General features: G+C 47.5%; 2 protein-coding genes across 6 annotated transcripts in view; one reads left to right on the top strand and one right to left on the bottom strand.

The window, feature by feature from the left end:
- NAE1 (NEDD8 activating enzyme E1 subunit 1) overlaps nucleotides 1-14738 on the bottom strand; it is a 56183-nt gene extending 41445 nt beyond the window's left edge. Inside the window, exons 1-3 of the mRNA XM_053210154.1 lie at nucleotides 13801-14738; nucleotides 5502-5834; nucleotides 3704-3868 (exon numbers count right to left, since the gene is read on the bottom strand). The gene's annotated coding sequence lies outside the window, so the exon portion shown is untranslated. The remainder of the gene's footprint in view (nucleotides 1-3703; nucleotides 3869-5501; nucleotides 5835-13800) is intronic.
- Nucleotides 13863-22126, top strand: PDP2 (pyruvate dehydrogenase phosphatase catalytic subunit 2). 5 transcript variants are annotated; one of them, XM_015068080.3, is made up of 3 exons: nucleotides 13863-13926; nucleotides 14867-15036; nucleotides 17172-22126. In XM_015068080.3, the coding sequence occupies exon 3, from the start codon at nucleotides 17226-17228 to the stop codon at nucleotides 18816-18818; it is 1593 nt and encodes a 530-aa protein (XP_014923566.1). In that variant the 5' UTR covers nucleotides 13863-13926; nucleotides 14867-15036; nucleotides 17172-17225; the 3' UTR covers nucleotides 18819-22126. The 5 variants fall into 5 exon arrangements, with proteins under 5 accessions (XP_014923566.1, XP_014923586.1, XP_053066131.1 ...); XM_015068100.3 differs by lacking the exons at nucleotides 13863-13926; nucleotides 14867-15036 and adding an exon at nucleotides 15039-15174; XM_053210156.1 differs by lacking the exons at nucleotides 13863-13926; nucleotides 14867-15036 and adding an exon at nucleotides 15171-15189.
- Nucleotides 22127-22786: the final 660 nt, after the last annotated feature.

Genomic DNA, 22786 nt, shown 5'->3' with positions numbered 1-22786 from the left:
ACTCCCATGCTCAGGACAAATCTGTCTCCAGACTGGGTTGAAGTTGAAGAACAGAAGGGACAGAGCCCTTTGATGGGAGGCCAGGCACAGCTTTGCCCTTGCAGGCACCCCTGGCCCGATCTAACGGCCATTTTCTCCCTCTAGGTTTCCGGAGACGTTAAGAAGGGTGGTGTCTGGAGGACGGTGTTTGCTCAGCTTGGGGGCAGGCAGCAGCAGAAAAGCAATGCTAGTGGGGTGCCTGGTGGCTCAGTGGGTTGAGCATCTGACTTTGGCTCAGGCCATGATCTCACAGCTGGTGAGTTCGAGCCTCACTGCCAGCGTGGCAGTATGTCAGCGTAGAGCCTACTTGGGATCCTCTGTCTCCCTCTCTCTCTCCCCCTCCCCTGCTCTCTGTTTCTAAAAATAAATAAAACATTAAAAAAAAAAAAAAAAGGAAAGTAATGCTAGTAAAGCTTCCTCTTAAGACAGGCCAAGGGCCAGGGGCAGATGACTGACTCTCTCCCTAGGATACAAGAACTGTCTTCACCCCCCGTTTTACAGACAGTGGTGATGTGCCTGGGGGAGGGTTAACTAGGCAAGTGGCAGAGTGGGATTTGAACCTGAATCTGTCCCACAACTCTCCCGCTCTGTGCCACAGCAACTGGGCCCACCCACAGGAGGGAGGGATGGGCACGGTGGCGGCCACGTGGAGTTGAAACAACAGGACTGACGCTGCTGGCAATGCCAGGGACCTCGGCCAGCCCCTCGCGGGCATGGTGGCAAGACAGGCCTGGCACCAAAGAGGACTTGAGAAATGGGAGCTGGCTTTATAGTAATTATCCCAAGGCTGCCAAGAATCCTCACTCCTTAAATCTTTCCCCTTAATTTGTTTTTTAATTTAAAACTATTTTAAAATCAAAAGTGGCCTCCTTATGATCACAGCCCAAGATTTGACCCTTTTACATCCAAATGGGATGCCCCAGCTGGATCCCAAATGCCTCCAGCAAACCTGGCCTCAAGGGACCCAGGACTGTGTCCTGAATCCTCACCCAGGACAAGATTGCCTCCTGAAGCTGATGCAGGGCACATTCAGGGCACTCAAGACAAGATAGGCTCTGCTCGCTCCCAGGTTCCCAGACAGCCCTCCCTGGTATCCAGGGTAGCCCACGCCAGTGGCCACAGCATAGACTTTGTGCCCAGGCTAGGGGCATAGACTTCCCTCCAAAGCTGGAGGATGCAGGCCCTGGGTCTCCCTTCTCCAGGCCTCGGGAGATGGGGTGGCTGTAAAGACCCAGCCCCCTGGAGCTCTGTCTGCAGAGGATCTGCTCCCAATCCCAGTTACCTCTAGAGCTGCTATTGCTGTAGGGGTCTGAGAGGTCCCCATAGGGCTGGCTGGGGACACTATCTGCCCAAGGGCTCATCTATGGGGACAGTGATCTGTGGTCTGAGCAAAGGTTGGGGATATGGACAGAAACGGGTCTGAGGTGAAGGCTGCAAGGTAAGCTGACAGCATTGTTGTCAGAGCTGATGTCTGGTGGGGGTGGGGGCTCATGTCCCCTTGGACTCATGTCCAAGCTAAGGGGGCCTGGAGCAGGATGCAGGCCTTGGCTGCAGCCAGAGCTGACCTAAGGATGGAAGGAAGGTGAGATAACAGTATCTGCCCATCCTGGATACCTTGGGCTGTGTCCCCCCCATGTCCATGTGTCACAACATCAACTCTGATCTCACCCTCAAGGGCAAAATGAACCCCTGGTTGGTCAAGACTCTGAGGGGAAGGGAGAATGTGATTCTGTGAGCACGGATGGTATCTGGCCTGCAGCCAGAGGCAGGGGCTGGGGAATGCATCCCTTTTGGAGGCTTTTCTGCTCACACACTTAGGGCAGATGCACCGGCCTTTGTACCATATGTCACTCGAGCCCTCAAAAGTTTGTGTTCTCCTCTATAAAACAGACATGATATAATGTGAGCCACATATGTAATTTAAAATTTTCCAGTAGCTCTGTTTTAAAAGGTAAAAAGAAACAAGTGTATTTAATTTGAACAATATATCTTATTTAACTTAATTATGTCCAAAGTATACTATCATTTCAACATGTCATCCGTATATAAAAATTAATGAGATACTTTACATTATTTTTTGTGCTAAGTTTTTGAAATCCAGTGTGTATTTCACACTCATAGCATATCTTGATTCAAAGTAGCTACATTTCAAGTGCCTAAGAGCACAGGTGGCCAGTGGCTACCATATTGGATAGCCTAGCCGAAAACAGATGTTTCCCTTTGCAGGGCCATCTGCTAGCACGGTATCCAAATAGGCCCTCTGGCAGGGCCTGTAGCCAGGCAAGGTGGTGGCCGGAATGAGTCAGATCTGCTCCGAGCCTGTGTCCTCCACAAGGGCAGTTTCAGAACATTTGATGCCAAATTGGCTCCCTCTATTGGGGCCTTCCACCTCCAGGAAACCTCCAGCCTGGCTGGCCCTGCCCCAGGTCACCCTGCAGGACCTTCGCTGTTCCTCTGAGGGAAAGGCCAAGACCTTCAGCAAGGAACTGACTACAAAAGACCGTCAAGAGTAGGGGAAGGTGGTAGTGTCTCTGAGAAGAGTCCTGGCTTGGTCGAGGAGACTTGGTTAGTTTGAGAGGGCTTCCTGGAAGAGGGGTCCAAAGCCAAAGTAGTTGGCATCACAGCAGAGGCACAGAAGCCTCAGCAGCAGTGAACATTTATCAGACAGAGAGAAGAAGGCCTGGCTATCACCCAGCAGGTATCAACAAAGAGGGGATGTGTGGCTGGAGACACAGGGCTCCCCAGGCTCTGAAGGCCTCAAATGTCAGGGAGAAGTTTACCTTTATATCCGGGTGCCATGAGGAGCTACTGGAGGTCTAGAGCAGGAGCTGAGGGCCTCCTGGATTGGAGGAAGAGGATTCTCTCTGAGGCTCAGAAAGCACTAGGCGTCATTTGGCCTGAATCCACCTTCTAACACAGGCTCAAGTGCAAATTCTGACAGGTACAATTCATTACCTCCTCCAGCTGCCCTCCTTGGCCCTGCAGAAGGGACTCATTCCTGGACCCTGGTCGTTCTTGGCTTGGCCATCTGTGAGTCTAATCTAAATCCCTCCAGTTGCAGCTCAAATGTTTTCATCTGCAGAAATGTGGGAGGGTGAGCAGGTGACTCTTTAGACCCAATGAGTTACTCTCTCGGGATAGGCACTGCAGGAAAGGCATAGGGACACAGAGGCTCCAGGGTGACCTGGGCTCCCAGGGATCCCTCAGGTTTTCAGGAACGAGCTGCTCCTCCTCCTCCTCTTCTCTCAAGTCCTGCTGTGAGTGACAACTCCTTGGTTGCTCTGGGCATGGGTATCCCCTGAGGGCACACAGTCGTATCTCTCCAGCTACCCAGGCCTCCCTGGGGAACTGGGAACTGGGTCCTTGCTGCCGCTGCTACTGTTCATGAGTGTTCAGGAGTAGAGTTTAGAAGGTATGACTTTTTCAATCAGAGGAAGCCATGGTAAGGATCAGTAAGCTGCCCAGGGAATCCCAGAGTATCCACACCAAAAGAATTCCTGTTCTGATCTCCCTATACAGATAGAACAACTGAGGCCCAAAGAAGGAACAGAGTCTGCCTAAGTAAGTCGGTGGGAGAGCAAGGATTTATGACTCCTGGTCCAGTGCTCATCAGGACAGCCTTACTTCGCAGAAAGGTCCCTACACAGAATAACTCTGTGCTTACCTGTTGCGGAGTCTGAAATCTTGCCAGTTGAGCTTCAGTGCTCAGTTGACATGGTCCCTGATGAAATGCCTCCCTTGGGAGGCAGTAACACCTTATGGGGGAATGATCTTATCACCTCCTTTTCAGTCTTCCGTGTGACCTCTTCTCTCCACCTCAGTTCCCCATCTGTAAAATGTATCAGTGGGAGGACTTGAGGGAGGAGAGAAAGCAGATTTCCCAGAAGTAGAGCCAAGCCATGGCCAAGCTGGGGGGCAGACAGCTCTGGATCCCAGGATGTGGGTCACCCCATGTGCCCCCCTAAATTGCAAGGGGCGTGATGCTGGGCCCAAACCGGCAGGGACAGATGACTGGAAGAATCTCCCAAGACCTCCAGACCTTTGCCCATCAGTGTGACAGGAGAATACCTGGGCTGAATTTCCAGCCAGCCCGATGTAATGGGGGCTCAGAGCTGGATTGAAATGATTTATAGAAAATAAGTAATTCCATGTGTTTCACATACCCAATTCCGTGAACTATGACCCATAGGACAAAGGGTCATTGTCTGCACTGCACTTTAGAAGTCAGTGCTTGGAAGTGATTTCTCTCCTACGAGGGCAGAGCTCTAATGGTATAATTTGAGGCAGAGGCAGGTGAACTGAAAAGGTATTTTGGGGGCAGCCAAGCCTTTGAAGCCCCGGGCCCAGCACTAAATCTGGAAGCCTGTGGTTTCTGGGGCAGGCAAAGGGACCTGGAGGGGAGCTCCTCACTCCTGTGCAGCTCAGGTCTACTAGGTGCAGAACTGACCACATGGGCCCCATGACCCCAGGTTGGGGGTGGAGGACTCTGCGCCAATCTGGCTGCTTTAGCTGGTGCCAGTGGTGGCTCCAGCCACTCCCGGGGGCTCAGATCAGGGCAGCAGCAGCCAGCTCTACAGCCGTGGGGGGCGCCTCCCTCAATCCCAGGGCTCCCTGAGTCAGAGGTCATGCTGAGGAAAGAAAGCCAGGTGTCTGGCTGCAGGCAAGAGCTTGATCAACCTCAGCCAAATTTACTAAGCCCTTGCTGTAAAGCTGAGGCCTCTAGAGATGGACCCTCAGTGCCCATGGCACACAGGACTTAGCCATGTCAGGAAATGTCAGGCTTCGGAATTTTCTTTTTCTGCCCCTTTTCACACTGACACCCGGGAAAACTGGGGTTGCTGCCATGGGAACAGGAATAGCCAATGTTTAGGGTTTCCACTAGCAGACTCAGAACCCCCACCCCAAACCTTTTTGCTTTAGCATAATTTCAAACTTAAGAAAAGTTTAAAAAATAATACAGTGAATATATTATAGACTGGTACTGGACCCCCCATTTTATCACATTTGCTTTCTCTCTCTCCCTCTCTCTCTCCATATGTATACATTTTTTTGCCAGTGGCTTTCCTAAAAATGAGGACATTCTCTTATATAACCACAGTTTAAGAATCAAAAGCAGGAAATTAACATTATTATGTTATCATTTTTTTACATTTTTAAAAAAATTTTTGGAAAAAATTGTTTAATGTTTATTTATTTTTGAGAGAGAGAGAGAGCGCAAGGTGGGGAGGGGCAGAGAGAGACACAGAATCCAAAGCAGGCTGACAGTGCCTGATACGGGGCTCGAAACCACGAACCCTGAGATCGTGATCTGAGCTGAAGTCAGATGTGCAACTGACTGAGCCACCCAGGCGCCCCAATATTGTTATGTTACTATTATCCAATCAACGTACCTTATTCATACTGTGCTAATTGTCCCAATAATGTCTTTTGTAACAATAACAACAAAAAATCCCAGATCATACCTTGCATTCAGTTGTCCAGTCCATTTAGTGTCCTTTTCTTTGGTCAGTTCCTCTGTCTTTGTCTTTCACAACATTGGTATGATCAGAGGGTACAGGCCAGTTAGTAGTAGGATGTCCCTCAGCTGGGTTTGTCGGGTGTTTCTTCATGAGGAGACTCGGGTTATTTGGTTTTCATAGGAATATCACAAGAAAGGTTCCCACGTTGTTCTTAGGTAGATGATGCTGATTTGTCTCATTACTGGTGATGTAACTTTTTGTTTTTGTTTTAATTGAAGTACAACATATATACAGAGAAGTACATATGCTTGATGAACTTTCACAGTCTGCACACACCTATGGAACCAGCACTTAGGTCAGCAATAGCACATCTCCAGCACCCCCCCACCCCTGCATCTTCATCAAGTTCCTACCTCCCAAAAGTACTCACCATCCTGACTCCTAATAGCACAAATTACATTTGTCTGGTTTTGAACTTCAAATAAATGAAATCATTCATTCCAGAAACCTCTTTAGTTTCTGGATTTATGTCTGCAAGATTCTCAGAGCCTACTTTTTTTTTTTCAGAGCCTACTTTTTATAATAATAAATGCAATACCTCCTACTATGAGACTTCAGTGAAAATCAAAGAAAATACAATTTATCTACACACTTAATTCCAAAAAATTACTTTGATGCCTTAGTTGTAACATAAAGGACAGCCCTTTATAATACATGTTTATATACGCAAAAAGCATAATTTTCAATAAAATAATAGGTGTTTCAGAACATAAATGCTAGCTCACAAGGTTGTGATGAGGTCTTCTGAGGCTTGTACCTATATTCAGAAACCTCAGAACATGGCAACTACAAATTCATTCCAGCCCGAGGGACATGAGTATTGCTGCCTTCAGGATATGATTTTCCCAGACGGTGAACTCCTCTATTTTTTAGAACAGACATGAAAATATCCCATCTACTCACTGAATTTGAAAAATTTGTGTATTCATTGTACAATATTTTATAAGTCATCACATTCTAAAATGTTTTAATGTTTATTTATTTTTGAGAGAGAGAGAGTGAGCAGGGGAGGGGCAGAGAGAGAGGGAGACAGAATCCGAAGCAGGCCCGGCTCTGTCACCACAAAGTCTGATGTGGGGCTCAAACTCATGAACCGCAAGATCATGACCTGAGCCAAAGTCAGACACTCAACCAACTGAGCCACCCAGGTGCCCCTAAGTCATCATATTTTAACTCATAGGAGGTGACATTTTGTCTCTTAAGATTATGAGTGGAACAATGCTCAAATTAGGCATAAGTGGTAAAATTCCAGGCAACATAAAGTACAATAATTCACTATATATTAAAACTGTGCAAGCATTACTCTGTGTTTCCAAATAAAATGGAACAAAGCTGCATGGAATGAATAAGTCACAGGGATAAAACACAGAGCATAGGGAATATAGTCAATGGTATTGTAATAGTGTACTATGATGATAGATGGTTCTAAGCTTGTGGTGAGCATAACGGAATGTATAGATTTGTTCACCATGTTGCACAAATGAAACATTGTCAATCAACTATACTTCAGTTTTAAAAAAGAATTAAAAAATATTTTTTAATGTTTATTTTTGAGAGAGAGTGTGTGAGAGAGACAGGGTGTGGGTGGGGGAGGGGCAGAGGACAAAGGAGACATAGAATGCAAAGCAGTCTCTAGGCTCTGAGCTGTCAGCACAGAGCCTTACACAGGGCTCGAACCCAGGAACTTTGAGATCATGACCTGAGCCAAAGTCGGACACTTAGCTGACTGAGCTATTCAGGTGCCCCTAAAAAAAGAATGTTAAAAAAGGAACAATGTTGCAGGCTCAGATGAAGATAAACAGATTCTTCACCTGTTTGAATATCCAGGTGAGATGTTCGAAGGTAGGGCAGGTCTCAGATAATCTTTTGTTATGCAAAACTGTCCTGTAGGACTTCTAGCACCCCTGACAACCCCAAATGCCAGGGTTCTCCCCAACCATGTGACAACTGCCCCTTAGATGCCCTACATGCTCTCTGGGGTGTACCACAAGTCTAGGGGACAAAAGAGGAGGCCATCTGGAGGTCAAAGAACCACAGGGAGGGGCACCTGAGTAGGGCACAGGGTCGAGGGTTAGGCAGAGCCTGAAGGAAGTAAGGGCCCGGGTGACAGAACTAACGGGGGACTATAAGGTAGATCCTCTCCGTAGGCAGCTCCTGAGGGAGTAGGTCGGTCCTAAAGATGGAGGGTTGCAGATCCTCTGTGGACTTTGCTACCTATCATTGAGTCTTCCTTCGGAGGAAGCCACAGGACCTACACTTTCCTGGGCCCTGCATGGATACCTGCTCAACTACTCTGAGCCCCCTCAGGAATTGCACCTCCTAACAGACATAGGGGACCCCATCAGCTGCAGCCCCGATGGGGGCCTCCATGAGCTGAAAACCCATCTAAGCCACACACTGAAAGGATTATGGGGCCTTCACATATGTAATTAAATATAAGAACAGTACAAGATGATACTAAACTGATAGGTAACTATAAGGAAGGTAAACATAATTCTGATTTCTCTCATCACACTTTTATTTTAATAAAATATGAACTAACCGATTATTTTAAGGCACCTTCCTTTGGACTCCCTGAGAACATGCTCCAAGTGCCTGTGGCATGACCCACCAGTGAACACAATCCGTAAATTGTTTTTTTTTTTTCATGAATTGACTCAATTAACTCATTTCCTGAATTGACCCAAGACCTTTTGAAGTGGGTACCATTCTTATTCCCATTTTGCCGATGAGATACTGAGGATCAGATTGAGATACTTGCTCCAGGTCACATAGTTGGAGCTGGGGCCAGATTGGCCTACCTTGGAGCCAAGCCTATGCCACCACTCTCCGGGCCCCTTGAAAGACATTAGTCGGTCTTCCCACTAATGACAGTATCACAATAAGCATTGTGGAATGATGCATACAAGTGTGCGCACATACACACACACACACTCCCTCCACAAGCTCTAGGCAGTGAGATGCTCAGGCGCTTCCTGCAGTGTATTTACGCCCCCTTGTGGCCACATGTGAGCCTGTAGCTTGGTCTCTGGTCCATCTTCGTATTCACTAGCAAGAGCCCAGCCTAGCCAAGCTAGGAAAGAACCCTTGCCCAGCCGGTTACCACTTGTCAAAATATTTAAAATATTTTTGCTGCTGTTTGTGCTCCTGCTTTGCTTGACACCCTAAGCTCTTGCTTCTTCTGCTGTCCAGGGCCTCCAGTGCTGGGTGAAGCACACAACTTGTCAGTGCCACTGAGCACCACTGGGCTCTTGGGGAAAGGGCATGTGGAGGCCTGAGGTAATGGCCCCACTGTTTGCCAAAGGTATGGAGGATGGGGAGGGCATTCCGGGGAGGGGGGGGAACAGCAGGGGCTTTGCCCTGGGAATCGACGGTAAGTGTGAAAATAAAAGGCTGAATTAAATTTGACCCAGTCTCCAGCATAGCCTGGGGATGGGGGTGCCCTGATTACATTGACAGGTCCTAGTTCTTCAGACAGAAATAGCTTCAGAGCCAAGAAAGGAGGACAGCTCTGCTTCAGCACCCTCACATACTCCTTTCTGCCCCCATTCTGTAGTCACTATACAGCTAGGAGGAGGGATATGCCCCCACAACATACATGGGAATGGCTGCCCCCATTCAGCAGATGGAGATACAGAGGCTCTAAATTTGGCTGAGGTCCGTTGCCCAAGTCATGCATCCGGTTAATGACAGCACTGGGGTTCTCATGTCTGCCTGACCCGCAGTCCAGCCTCTGAAACCACCACATTACATGGGGTGCTTTGTGCTAGAGGGGGCTCTTGTCTTTTGGAAAAACAGGTATAAAAAAATGCTCAAGAGGGGCCTGGATGGCTCAGTTTGTTAAGCATCTGACTTCGGCTCAGGTCATGATCTCACAGTTCAGGATTTCAAGCTCCAAGTCAGATTCTGTGCTGACAGCTCAGAGCCTGGAGCCTGCTTTGGATTTTGTGTCTCCCTCTCTTTCTCTCTCTCTCTGCCCCTCCCCCACTTGTGTGCACGCTCTCTCTCTCGCTCGCTCTCTCTCTCTCTCTCAAAAACAAATAAGTAAATTAGAAAATTTTTAAAAATTAAAATAAAAAGATGGCTAAACAAAAATACAGTATGCTGAGAGGGTAACTGTCTTCCCTCAGGAGAACTCTTCCTCTGGCTTCAGAGCTCAAATTGGCCCCTCAGGCTATTAAATGTGGAAAGTTTCTAGAAGAGTGGCTGGGATGTGAGTCCAGAGAGTAGGACCCAGACTCTTCTTAGCCACAAGCTTAAAGTGGGACCCCCAGGAACCTGGTGAAGTCAGTTCAGGTTTCTGGACTTTATTTTGTGCTTCGGATATATGGGCATCTCATGAAGTACATGGGTTCTGTTAGATGGGATTTTAGAGCAAAAAGGAGGTTCATGGGGAAATGTTTGGAATTGCTGCAATAAAGTTGGATGAATTCCTTTTACTGCACCATTTCTCAGGGCCTTAACTAAGTTGTTCATTGTGAATCTCTTCCAGGGGTGGGTAGTAGAGACATGGTTCTTTTCTCTCAAAACATTTTCTGGGATGGTGCTCCATGGAGCACACTTTCAGAAGGCATGGGTGAGATGATCTCAAGTTCTTTCCAGCTCTGGCCCAAGGGTTGGAGACGGGGCAGGCAGCCCTGGCCATAAAATTCAAGCCCTTCCCTTGGTTCACAAGGTGAAGACCTTTGTCCTTCCCGTTCTCTCTCCATGGAATGCTCTTTCCCAGATAGGCCAGGCTCACTCTCTAACTTCCTTCAGATCTCTCTCCAAAGCCTATCTTATCAGAGGAACCTTCTCTGATTTCCAGACATAAAATAGCCCTCTGGTCCCCACCCCTCTCCCTAGCTGCCTCCCTTGCCCCAGAACAGCCCACTCTGCCTTCTTCTCTCCCACTCTTAGGTGTAAGTGTGTGGGACAGACATTATTGGGGGTTTTCCTGATTATTAAATACATGCTGCATGTTAAAAAAGAAAAAAAAGCATATAAAGAAATACATGGAAAAGGAAAGAATGTGAAAGTTTCATGACCCAGAGATCAGCATTGTTAACTGTCGGCATGTGTCCTGCTAGATTTTTCTTTGCACACAAAGAGGCATGTACAAAGGAAAAAAGAGAAGAAATGCATACATGAAATATCGTTATTATCAAAACCCAACTCTCTGTTGTAATCTGGTTTTTCATTTGATGTTCTGTTCTGTCCTAATAGCTCCTTCCTGGCCTTTCCAACCCCACATTTGGCATCTTGTTGGATGCTGGGGACAATTGCTCAGGTGACACTGCACCCCCCACCCCTGAACCTAGCTCACTGTGTTCTCTGGTCCCTCAAGGAGTTGCCCCTGGGCCTGAAAAGGGTGTTCCAGGTACCGGGGGTGGGGCCTCCGCAGGGATGGCACACAGCAGCGGCTGGGCACCCTCAGTTTCTTGGACAATGTCATAGGGTAGCACAAGCCACACCACAGGGCCACTGCTTGCTGACTGAACCTATTCCATACCCTGCAGCTTCAAGAGAAAGCAGGAAAACCATGCGCCTCCAGGGGCTCCAGGGCTGTCTTCCAACTTCCTCTTGCCTCCTTTTACCCACACCAGACCCCTCGAGCTGTTCTTCTGCTCCATTCCCAATTTACTTTCAAGAGTCATAGGCAACTTGGAGTGCTAGTGACAAGTACAAGGCCCACAAAATTGCCCCTTCCAAGCAAGGAGCTCTACAGAGGCTCAGAGAGAGGAAGTAAGTGACTGGGCCAGGACCACACAGCAAATAAGTGCCAGAACTGGGTCTTAGGCTTGGGACTTGAGGACGATGGAAAATTCTGGGCCTGCCAGTGGTTAAGTCTGAGTAGCTGTGGGATGATGGTGGAAAAGGGAATGATTATTTTGGGGTCACAGGGGAAGACCTCTGGCCTACATCATCAGAGCTTTGGGTGCAGCTGATCTGTCAAACAGGTGAAAGACATTGATCTGCGTTTGGAGAAGCGTTAAAGAGACAGAAACACAGGTTGTATTTCCCCCCAAAGGGTGTGCCCATCCTCCTCTAGTGAAGGGAAATCTTTAGCTTTGGCTCTATGAGCTAGGAGCTTAACACAACCACTTTGAGGCTTCCTAATTGCCCGCAAGCTCTGTTGCTTCAGAGCAGGTTTGAGAGGAGGGCTGAGACAAGATTTGTGTTTTTTAAAAATTCCCATGGGGCACCTGGGTGGTTCAGTCGGTTAAGCTCAGGTCATGATCTTGTAGTTCATGAGTTCGAGCCCCGAGTCAGGTTCTGTGCTGACAGCTCAGAGCCTGGAGCCTGCTTCTGATTATGTGTCTCCCTCTCTCTCTGCCCCTTCCCTGCTCACACTCTGTCTCTTTCTGTCTCTTAAAAATAAATACAACATTAAAAAAAAATTCCCAAGCCTTTGTCACTATCACCCTCAAGACTTGTGAAATATGTCCTTGAGGTTGCTGCTCTGCAGGGAATGGTTACCGTTACCATTCCCTCTGAAGGAAAAGGGGCCCTGGGGAGGCAGCGGGGGGGGGGGGGGGTTGCGTACACACACGTGTGTCCATGTGCGTGGTCAATGTGGGAGGAGACAGCGTCAGGAAAAGTCACCTGTTTGGCCAGAGGTAGTGAAGTTGAATTACTTGATTTAGGATGACACTGGTCTGTGAGACGACTGTCGGAGGGCACAGATGTGCTCAGATCAGCAGGAAGCCTTTTCTGGATTTATTCAGTTGCACTGGGGAGCACTAAGGTCACAGAACTGCTCCAAGGGGAAGCATGTCTGCTCGGCCACAAAGAAAGATATCTGGGGTTTTTACAAACTCTTACAGATATCAGGCCTAGATGTATAGTTTTGACAGTTGGACAAAAAGCTATCTGCTACTCTCTTGGTTCCTCCTGACACAAGATAATCTCAGATCCAGCTTTCCTAACATTCCACGGAAGCCCCTATTTGTATGGCTATAAAATCAGGGAATTTTGCCAGAATCATCCAAGGGATCTAACTCCCTACTCCGGTTAGGCCTGTGGTTGTTTTTTAAAATATAGTTTTGCTGCTGCTGCTGCTGCTGCTGCTGCTGCTGCTTCTCTCCCTCCTCCTCCTCTTTCTTCTTCTTGATTATACAAGAAATGCCAGATGGAGTAATATATGTGTATGTTTACTGTAGAAAATTTCTCTTTCTCTCTCTCTCTCTCTCTGCCCCTCACTCATTTGTGCCCTCTTTCTCTCTCAAAAGAAAAGAAAAAGAAAATTTCTAATGTTTACCTTTGACTGTCTATTTAGGGTAAATTAAAGTAAGTAGAATTGGAGCACCTGGGTGGTTGTGTCAGTTAAGCTGTCTAACTTCAGCTCAGGTCATGATCTCAAGGTCTATGGGTTTGAACGCCGAGTAGGGCTCTGTGCTGACAGCTCAGACCCTGAGCTTGCTTCAGATTCTATGTCTCCCTCTCTCTCTGTTCCTCCCCCGCTAATGCTCTGTCTCTGTCTCAAAAATAAATAAAACACATTAAAAAAAAAAAAGTAGAATTAGTGGATCAAAAAGCTGTCCATTGGGTAGCCTCAATTTACACTCTTACCTGCCCAGAAGGCAATGCCTACTCACCAACATGAAGTACTAATCTGTTTTAATGATTGTCAGGTTGTTTGACAAAAACCAGTATCTTGTTTTAATTCTTATTTGCTTGGTTTTGACTGAGGCTGAATCTTTTTAAATCTCCTCAGAAAATGACAGCTGAGCTGCTGCTTTTCCTTTCTTAAGGAGAGGTCAGACCTTTTCCTTCATTTTTCTTCTTTTAAGACCTTGAGACAAGAAGCACTGGGAGACTGGCTGGGGTTCTTGGGCTAGCCATCATATGTTGGTGACTGAGCTAGCTACAGCCTCTAAATGAAAGCTCCAGTGCACACAAAATCCTCAAAGATACATTTTTACTTTGGAATTGTTGTGTGTGGTAACTTAAAAAAAAACTCTGTGGTTTCAGACTTAGCAGGGTGATGTAATTTCTCTCAGGAAAGTGTGGAGGGGGCAGCCATCTGTGTGCCTCCAGTAGTCACCTCAGGCACCCATAAATGCCTGCAGATGAAGTGATTAAACTGTGCTGACTCTGTCCTTAAGGATGACCCTTTGTCACCCCAAATGAACTATCTATACAAAACCTAAAAATAAAACTTACGCCCATTTATTTAGAATGCCTTAGAGTTATCTTTACTTTCAGTCTGAAACAGCCTTCTCAATATCCAGGAAGAGAGATATTGCAAATTCTGACTTACCAGAAAACTTCCTGAAAGGGCCAAGGGTGACTGGCAGTATAAACGTCAAACCAGATGCAAGTCTGACAGGAGCGGTATTATGGCAGGCATGTCCTCGGGTCCAGGTGGGCCGGCCAGGCTCTCCAGGTAAACCAGTGTGTCTCGCTTCCAGAAGACTACATTCTCAGGGCTCCAAGTGCATTTCTGGTCTCTGCCTCCAGGGGAGGACTGTACTTGCCTTGCGATAATAAGGAAGCAGGGGATAACTGGAATCCCACAATTCGAGGGACTGAGGGGTTATCTGGTGTCTTGGTTCTCAGTCTTTCTCAACCTACCAACCGGTAACCATTTCTAGTAACTGTCAGTGGTCAGATCAATATAAATGTCTTTTGAAGGCCCAACGGCCCCTGGGAACCAATGAAAACTTTAGAGCAGGAGTTTGAGTTTTAGAAGGGTCACTGCCTGTTCCGTACAGGAAGAGCAGCTGAGTCGTAAAGTGAACGTAGGGAGACCAGATGAGAGGATTGGAATTGGGTAGCTGGAGGCAAATGTGTGGGTTGCAGAGATACTCGGGAGATAAGATTAGCAGGATTAGATAACAGGAGAGGGGCTGTAAAGAGGGAGCAGTTAAGACTCCCAGGATTCTGGTTTAGGCTATCTGGGAAGATGGTGGGGAGGGTAGGAGAGGAAGGGCGAGTTTGGTAGGAAGGTGAGTTCTGAGCGAGATGTGTTCGAGGCGTACATAGGGCCTCCAAAGGGAGGTGTCCAAGTGGTTGAACACAAGGCTGTGACGCTTGGGAGAGAGGTCTGGATTTGGTGGGCAAAGCAAAGGAGAGGAAACCGTGCGGCATTACCAACAGTAAAGAATTGGAGAGGATGCTGGGTTTGGGGTGTGCAGAGTGTGGGCCATCACGTGGCGGGGTAGCTCGGTCCCTGATTGCCTGGTCGCGTAGCCGGGAACTCTGCTCACCCACGGTCGGAGCCCAGAAGGGTGCGGATGGGTGGGGAGGAACTGGATTTAGCTCCTCCCGCCCTGCCTACCCTGTCGTCCTCCTCAGCCATTGGGAAATTCTTGTGTCCGTCAAAGGCCCGCCTCCGCAGGTGAACCAATAAGAGCTGGAGAGAGGATGCTTCCTTCTCCATCTGGATCTGCACAAGGGGACGCTTCAAGGAGGTGAGGCGGGAGTGGCGGCTGCCGCAGCACTGTGCGCAGGCGTGGAACTGACGGGACGGACCCGGTGGCAGTGGCGCAAGCTGGTGAGTGGGGAGCGAGGGTCCGAGGTAGGGAAGGGAGCGATCGCAGGATGGGGACTCCTCCAGCCCCGCCGGGCGTCCCCGGAGCCCAGCCCTCTGCGGCCGTCAGAATCGGTTCAGATGATGAGGTGGAAAGCGGAGGTGAGGTGAAATGAGGTGAGGGGGCGGGCCCGCAGTCACGGTCACCCCACCGCGCGCACGCGCCACGTGGGCTTTCGGACTCGCCAAGGACCCTTGGCTTCGGACCCCGGCACACGCACTAGCTGCGTTAGCCCTTGGAGCACCCCTGTGAGTTCGGCGCCTCGACTGAATTTCCCTATTTTACAGGCTGGGAAGCTGGAGCTCAGGGATGTGGCCGCGCCGGGGTATGGGCGCGATCGGGCTTGATAGACTCCCGAGACCGCACTCTTATCTATGAGGCTGTGGGGCAGAGACTTGAACTTGGGACCTGTGTTTTCTTCAGGGACGCGAAATTGTTTGGGTCCCGGCTGCGGCGGACCAACTTGCGTCCGGCGCTGCTCCCTGATTTCTCTGCAGGGCCCTGGAAGGGTGGGAAGTGCCAGGCGGCCTCTGTGGGCGTTGACCTACCGCTCCTGCCCCAAGTTCAGCGGGGTGGGCTGGCGGGGAGGAGCACGGTCCTCAGTTCTGAGAGTTCCCAGTGCCCCAACAGACAAACTGGCAGAGGGCAGGTCTCCTGAACGAAATCCGAAAACACGTGGGAAACGCTCCTCTTAGGTCACCCGGGAAAATAGAAAATAGAGCAGGTTTTTTTGTTTGTTTGTTTGTTTGTTTGTTTTGCTTTGCTTTTTGTCTAAGAAGAGGTATCCTCAGCGTCTGTTGAAGGTGGTAGGAAACTGTTCCCTTCATGTCCTTGTGGAGGCAGATGTGAACATTTTGGAGATCAGTTTGGCATTATGAGTCTACACCCTCTGACCTACTGATTCCTCCTTTGGGAAATAAGTAGATTAAAACCTAAGTAGGGAAAAGGTTGGTGCATAAGGCAGTGCAATTTGGTGTTTTATCCATAGCCAGTAGAAACGACTTCTAAATCTACAACAATAGAGAACAGTTAAGGAAATTGAGATTGTTTATGCCAAAATAGGGTAGTGCACATCCCTGAAATGTCTTTATCATGAATAAAATGCTTAAAAGAAAAAAAAAAAACAAAACAGATTGTAAGTTGTGGTTTCAGTTGTATAAAAATGTATACAGAGTGACCAGAGGAGTCACTTAATGATAAAAGTATAACTACCTTTTTGGAGCAGAAGGGTCATATTTCATTGAATCCTCACAAAACCTTATAAGACGGGTATTCCCATCCCCCTGACAGACCGCTGGAGCTCAGGCAAGTGAAGCAGTGTGTCTGATGTTAGACAGCTGGTGTCACACCTGGTGTGCTATTGGGCCTTTGGAAATGCTGCGTCTAGCCAGTATTTGAGGACCTGTTGCATGTTGTATGGGGCTGGAGAGCCACCGGTGAGTAAGGGTTCCTGAATTCATGGAGCGTATAGACTAGTGGAGAAGCAGATAGATATTTAAATAAACACTTACAGTCTGTTGGGGAAAGCGAACATGGGAGCTAGACACTGGGCTCTGGCAAGGGAAAGATTTGGGAAGGAAAATATAAAGGGGCCCCTGGGTCGGCTGTGAGCAATGAGTGAGTTCTGTGGGGAAGCCTTCAGTGGCTCTGTATGAATGGAGAGCATATAAAAATCCCGTTTTTCTCATTTTCTGAAATGTTATTTATGCGTTGTAATGGGAGGTAGGGAGACTTGCTTAAGTATTTTGAATTTAGTCAACTGTTTGACTATTTAAAAAAAAATTTTTTTTTTTTTTGAGAGAGAGAGCTCAAAGAGAGAGAGAGCACAAGCAGGGGAGGGGCAGAAAGAGAGCGGGGTGATGAAGGATCCAAAGCAGGCTCCTCATTGACAGCAGAGAACCCGAAATCAGGAATTCAGGGTCAGGAACCATAAGATCACGACCTAAGCCGAAGCCGGTCACTTAACCCACAGAACCACCCAACTCTTTTAAGGTTTATCTTAAAACACTTTTGTTCAGAATAGTAGCAAAATAAATGTTTTCAGAAGTCTGTTTTTAAGAAATTAAATTTGAATTTTCTTCAACTCTTTAATTTTCAGGTTTAAAGAAAGCCCCTTTTGCGGAAGGAACACATTTGCTGGTATCGCTGCATAATGTCAAGTACTTTGCCCTTCTGGATCTTAAATTCTGCAAGGAACAGCATTGCCACGTTACAAGGGGGCAGACGTTTGTATTCAAGGTGTGCCTCAAATAGAAATAAATCAAGATGGAGACTCTTTTCCCAGGGACCAGGCACCCTGAAGAGCAGTGCCCCGTGCAGTGGCTTTGCCCTGCAGAAAGCCTACAGACACACATCAACAGAGGAAGACGATTTCCACTTGCAACTCAGCCCTGAGCAGGTGAATGAAGTGCTGCGAGCCGGTGAGTCGGCTCACAAGATCCTCGACCTCGTCAGGGGAGCCCCAAATTCAGTGTTACGGTTTGAGAGCAACCAACTGGCTGCCAATTCCCCAGTGGAGGACCGGCGAGGTGTGGCTTCCTGCCTGCAGACCAGTGGGCTGATGTTTGGCATCTTCGATGGACATGGTGGCCATGCATGTGCTCAAGCAGTGAGCGAGAGGCTCTTCTACTATGTGGCGGTGTCGCTGATGTCCCAGCAGACCCTGGAGCGGATGGAGGGAGCCATGGAAAGCATGAAGCCCCTGATGCCCATCCTGCAATGGCTCAAGCACCCAGGGGACAGTATCTACAAGGATGTCACATCAGTGCACCTTGATCACCTCCGTGTCTACTGGCAGGAACTGCTTGACCTGCACATGGAAATGGGACTCAACATTAAGGAAGCATTAATGTATTCCTTCCAGAGACTGGATTCTGACATCTCACTGGAAGTCCAGGCCCCCCTGGAAGATGAGATGACGAGGAACCTTTCACTCCAGGTGGCCTTCTCTGGGGCTACAGCTTGCATGGCCCATGTTGATGGAGTTCACTTGCATGTGGCAAACGCTGGTGACTGTCGGGCCATCCTTGGGGTCCAGGAGGACAATGGCATGTGGTCTTGTCTGCCCCTCACACGCGACCACAATGCCTGGAACCAAGCTGAGCTGTCACGGCTAAAGAGGGAGCACCCTGAATCAGAGGACAGGACAGTCATTGTGGACAACAGGCTGCTGGGCGTGCTCATGCCCTGCAGGGCCTTCGGGGATGTCCAGCTGAAGTGGAGTAAAGAGCTGCAGCGCAGTGTCCTGGAGAGGGGCTTTGACACCGAGGCCCTAAACATTTACCAGTTCACCCCCCCACACTACCACACTCCACCCTACCTGACTGCTGAGCCTGAGGTCACCTACCACCGGCTGAGGCCCCAGGATAAGTTCCTTGTGTTGGCCTCAGATGGCCTGTGGGACGTGCTGGACAATGAGGGTGTGGTGAGGCTGGTGGTGGAGCACCTGGCAGAAGCAAGTCGGCATAAGCCGGACCTGGCCCAGAGACCCGCCAACCTAGGACTCATGCAGAGCCTGCTGCAGCAGAGGAGAGCCCAGGTGCTGCGCGCAGCCGACCAAAATGCAGCCACGCGTCTGATCAGACACGCCATAGGGAGCAATGAGTATGGGGAGATGGAACCGGAGCGGCTAACAGCGATGCTGACTTTGCCAGAGGACTTGGCGAGGATGTACAGGGATGACATCACTGTCACCGTGGTGTATTTTAACTCAGACTCAATTGACGCATATTACAAAGGGGGTTAAGAGTGTCCCGTATTGCCAAGGTTAACTTAAATGCTTTTCTAAGACATTTTCACTTACTCTTAAACTGGCTATTCAGACCTTACTGTTAAAAAGGCAGGCCGAGGTTGCTGGGCTTAATAATAGACTGACAGGAGGAAAAGCCAGGCTCGGTTTAAAAACGGTAGCAGTGATTTCATGCCACAGTGTGTTTTGGTCACCGCTTCTGCATAGAGAGGGCAGAGCATTGAGACCATAGAATTGGCTTGGGCCCATAGCCAAAGTCCTTTTATAAAGACGCTGTTGTCGTTAAGCCATCATCAGCCTGAGCCTTCCAAGGGTAAATGTAATCATCGTCCTAAGACTCTGAAGAACTTCAGGATTTCCTGATGTTGTGCAGAATCTGCAAACTTGGTAGTTTTCCTCAATTTACAATCGCGGACTTATTTTTAAATTACTAAGACCTAGGTTCACAGAGAATACTCTTTTCTATGCAATATTCTAACTTTTTTGTGTGATTATACTTGTGAAAACATTTTGTGATGCTGCATCCTGGTGTGTTTTTGTTTATGTTAAAACAGTCCTCAAACTTGCAAACAGGCCTGCTGTAAGCATGCTTGGAATGATTTGTCTTGGTTTTCAGCCGAGAGTGAGAGGGGCGAGGCCTCTGGACCAGCTGATGAATTGACTCGTGCCACTTGTGATACCTTCCACTGTGTCCCACCCCTTGAACCTTGAGCCACACTAGGAGGTAACTTCTATCTAAGCCTTAACTCCTCGCCTTCCCGGCATTAATAAAATATGCTCCAGGGCTTAGCCTCTGTGGGGCTATTTATAGCACTTAGCCTTTCTGATTATACCTCTCAAACGTTCTTCTGTTCATTCCACCTAATATTCCTACCTCTGCTCTGCCAAACTCCCTCACTCTACTGCTACTGACTATATGCACGCAATATTGTCCGGAAAGAAGGCTCCCTCTTCAAATGGTTATAGGGGAGGAGAAAATGCGACCGTGTAATATGGTAGTTGTGACAGATGTGCAGGCAGGACTGGCTTATGCAGTGGATTATGGACCTAAGATTCAGCCCAAATCTGGACAGGTGAAAACATGAAGAGCTTGAGAAGTCACTAACCAGGGCTGCCTGTCTATGTCCTGAGAGGCAGTGGGGAAGAAGGAGTGAGATTTGTCAGACGGGATGCTTGCCCTAAGACTGTGGGATAAACCGCCATGGCTTCTCCTCAGGAGCCAGACCATATTTAGTATAGGAGTTGGGGCAAAAATAAAACTGCAACCTGTAATGGCTTCTGTGGGCAGCACAGTCTTTGTGTTTATTTCAAATTAAACCATGTGGATCCTTTTTGGGGGAAAGAATGTCGTGTTCTCGTGAAATGCTGCGGCATTTACCCAACAGGAAATGTGTCCCTAAATGGAAACACAAATATAATCCCACAAAGCTGACAGTTCTGTCTTCCTGCACTACGTTAGTTGACCCCTCTCCTCCTCTTCCACCTTGTACCATCCACTGAAAGAAAAAAGAAAGTTTGACTTTTCACGTCCCGGTGATACTCATTCAAGTGTTGGAGTGCTTTTAACTCGGGGACATTTCCCTGTCTGTTTTCCAGTGCAGCTGTTCAGTGATTGGGCTTCAGCTCCAGTCAGTGCTTAAGCCTTGGTCCTTTTATTCTGAAATCATTAGTGTTCCTTTTGACCTCCTGGATCATAACTGAGAAATAAAACGTGAATGACTGCCATTGTGCTCTCGTGAAGGTTTGTTGCTAAAGTTGAAGACTGCTTGTCTGCCATCCTTTGTTCTTTATGTCAGCTAAACCCTGGCACACCGTCGGAGCATTTACGGGGATTACAGAGTGTATGAATCCCGTTTTGGAGCCTAGCAAAGGCCATAAAATGCGTCTGACTCAGTAACTTGCGGGACAGCTGAGAGAATACAGACTTCCCACCTGCTTCTCCAAGCTTATCTGTGTTTTTTCTCTGCCTAATATATTTCCCGCTTTCTAATTGTAGTATATCGAGATGGAAGAAAGGCCAGTTTATTGTCTGCCTTTTTCTACTGTGAACTCTTCAGCTCTTTCCATGAATGCTCCAAGGAGAGTCTCCTGGTTAACCCCCAGCATGTCTGTCTCCTTGACCACAATTCTGGTGTCTGTGGCCTCTCTGAGACCTGGGCTACTGCCAGAGGACACTGGAATTTGAGAGGGGGTTGGTGGTACTTGTCAGTCTTCTAAAGCATTTATTATTCCTTTTAGTAAAGATTTCCATATTGAGAAATCTAAAATCAACTAAAAAATAAGATTGAACATTTAATATTTTGGATATACCTTGAATAAAGTATGCTTTGGTTCTTTAAATTGCATATAATTTTAGGTAAGAAACTTTGTAATATTGGCATAATTTAGATATTGTTTTATGTATAAATATCACAGCTCCGCTAACTGGGAATTGGTCAAAATGGTTGAGAAGATGGTATTCGTTTTAAATGCGGGTTAGTAGCCTCAGTCAAGTTACTTAGATTGGTTTTCTGAAATATTATTTGTAACATTAAAGCTAATTTGTTATATATTAAAAAAAGCTAATGTGTTATAATGAAAATGTGAAATTTGAGGTATGTTAATATATAAACACAGTTTTCCAGAAGTATGATTGGCCTAAAAGGTCTTTAGTATTGGGCACACTGGGTAAAAGTTCAGGCTAAACACAACTGAGCTGGCACCCTTTTAGGCATAAGAGAAATATAAACAGCTTGAACTTGAGTCAGTTAAAGAAGAAAATAATGGATTGTATGGAATAAGAACATGTGTTCAGAATGAATCTGGCTTGACTCTTTCGTCCATCGGTCCCTGGTAACCTATCTTCATTTGACAGTTCTTGGGAGGCCTTGACTTCCCAGATTAAACCAGAGTATCTTGGAACTGAGCCATCCTAGTTTCATCTTAAAGTGGTGCATTTGTCTCTGAACATGACTCCTTTCCCTGGTGGAAAAAGCCCAAGTAGGTTTGGAGCTGGGGTCTAAAGCCTGGTGGTACAGCTGTCATGCAAGCAGCCTCGTGCATCGCCGAGGGGGAAAGGACTGCTGTGCAACCATTTCCGGAGCAGCCTGGAGCTCCGTCCCTTATACTTTGGGCACCTGATGTTGAACTTGCTTCCTGGAAAATAATTTGTTATCAAGCATTTACTTGGACAAATTACTAACCATGTTCTTTAATATTTACTGACATTTGTATTTTAAGCTGTACTCCCATGATCTTATTTGACATTGATTTTCTGACTATTAGAGATATTTAAATGAAACTCGTAAATAAAAGGCAAAATGAAATTTGGTTTCTTTTGGTTTGATATTAATTTCTTTAGGTCTGTAGGGTACTAGATTACACCAGCCCTTGTTTCACCACCTTTATCTGGCCATGGAAGATTTTAGTCTGTAAGAATCCACCCTGCCAAAGGAGAGGTCTTCTCTGCAAATTTGTGATGGCTGCTGACCACACAGAAAGTACTCATTGAGTGTTAACTATGTGTGTGAGCACCTGAAATGAAGGAAAAGGAAATTAAGGCTTTTGTTCAAAGGGTCTCCCCACACTCAGTGCCAAGGCCTGCTGGGATTTCATATTTAACTGAGCTTGTGAAACCAGCTTTTGTTAAATGCAGAGCCAGCTTTGGGGAAACGTTCCAGATAGCTACTTCCATAGTGTTGGAGACCCTCTCCACCTCTTCCCACCACCCTCCCCCGCCCCCGCAGCCGCACCTGAGCTGTATCTCCCTGCTGCTGGAGAGATAAAGTTCCTAAGGACGGCCTCTATGGGTGCTTCTTAAAATGCAATCCAACTATTAAGTTATTAACACTTTAGGGTGGACTTGAAGAAGAGCAGATTTGAGGGAGGGAAAAGTGGAAAAGGGGATGTCTGAGGTTTGATGAGGATAACAGGAAGAGCTATTTCCCTCTTTTTAATGACATAAAACAAGCCCAGAGACTGAAAAA

This window comes from Acinonyx jubatus, chromosome E2 (assembly GCF_027475565.1).
Source record: "Acinonyx jubatus isolate Ajub_Pintada_27869175 chromosome E2, VMU_Ajub_asm_v1.0, whole genome shotgun sequence".
Classification (NCBI taxonomy): Eukaryota; Metazoa; Chordata; class Mammalia; order Carnivora; family Felidae; genus Acinonyx; species Acinonyx jubatus.
This window is presented reverse-complemented; position numbering and strand designations above follow the sequence as displayed.

What these genes read in the sequence shown, in the direction of transcription:
- PDP2 (XM_015068080.3), top strand. Translation starts at nt 17,226, where the DNA reads ATGTCAAGTACTTTGCCCTTCTGGATCTTAAATTCTGCAAGGAACAGC.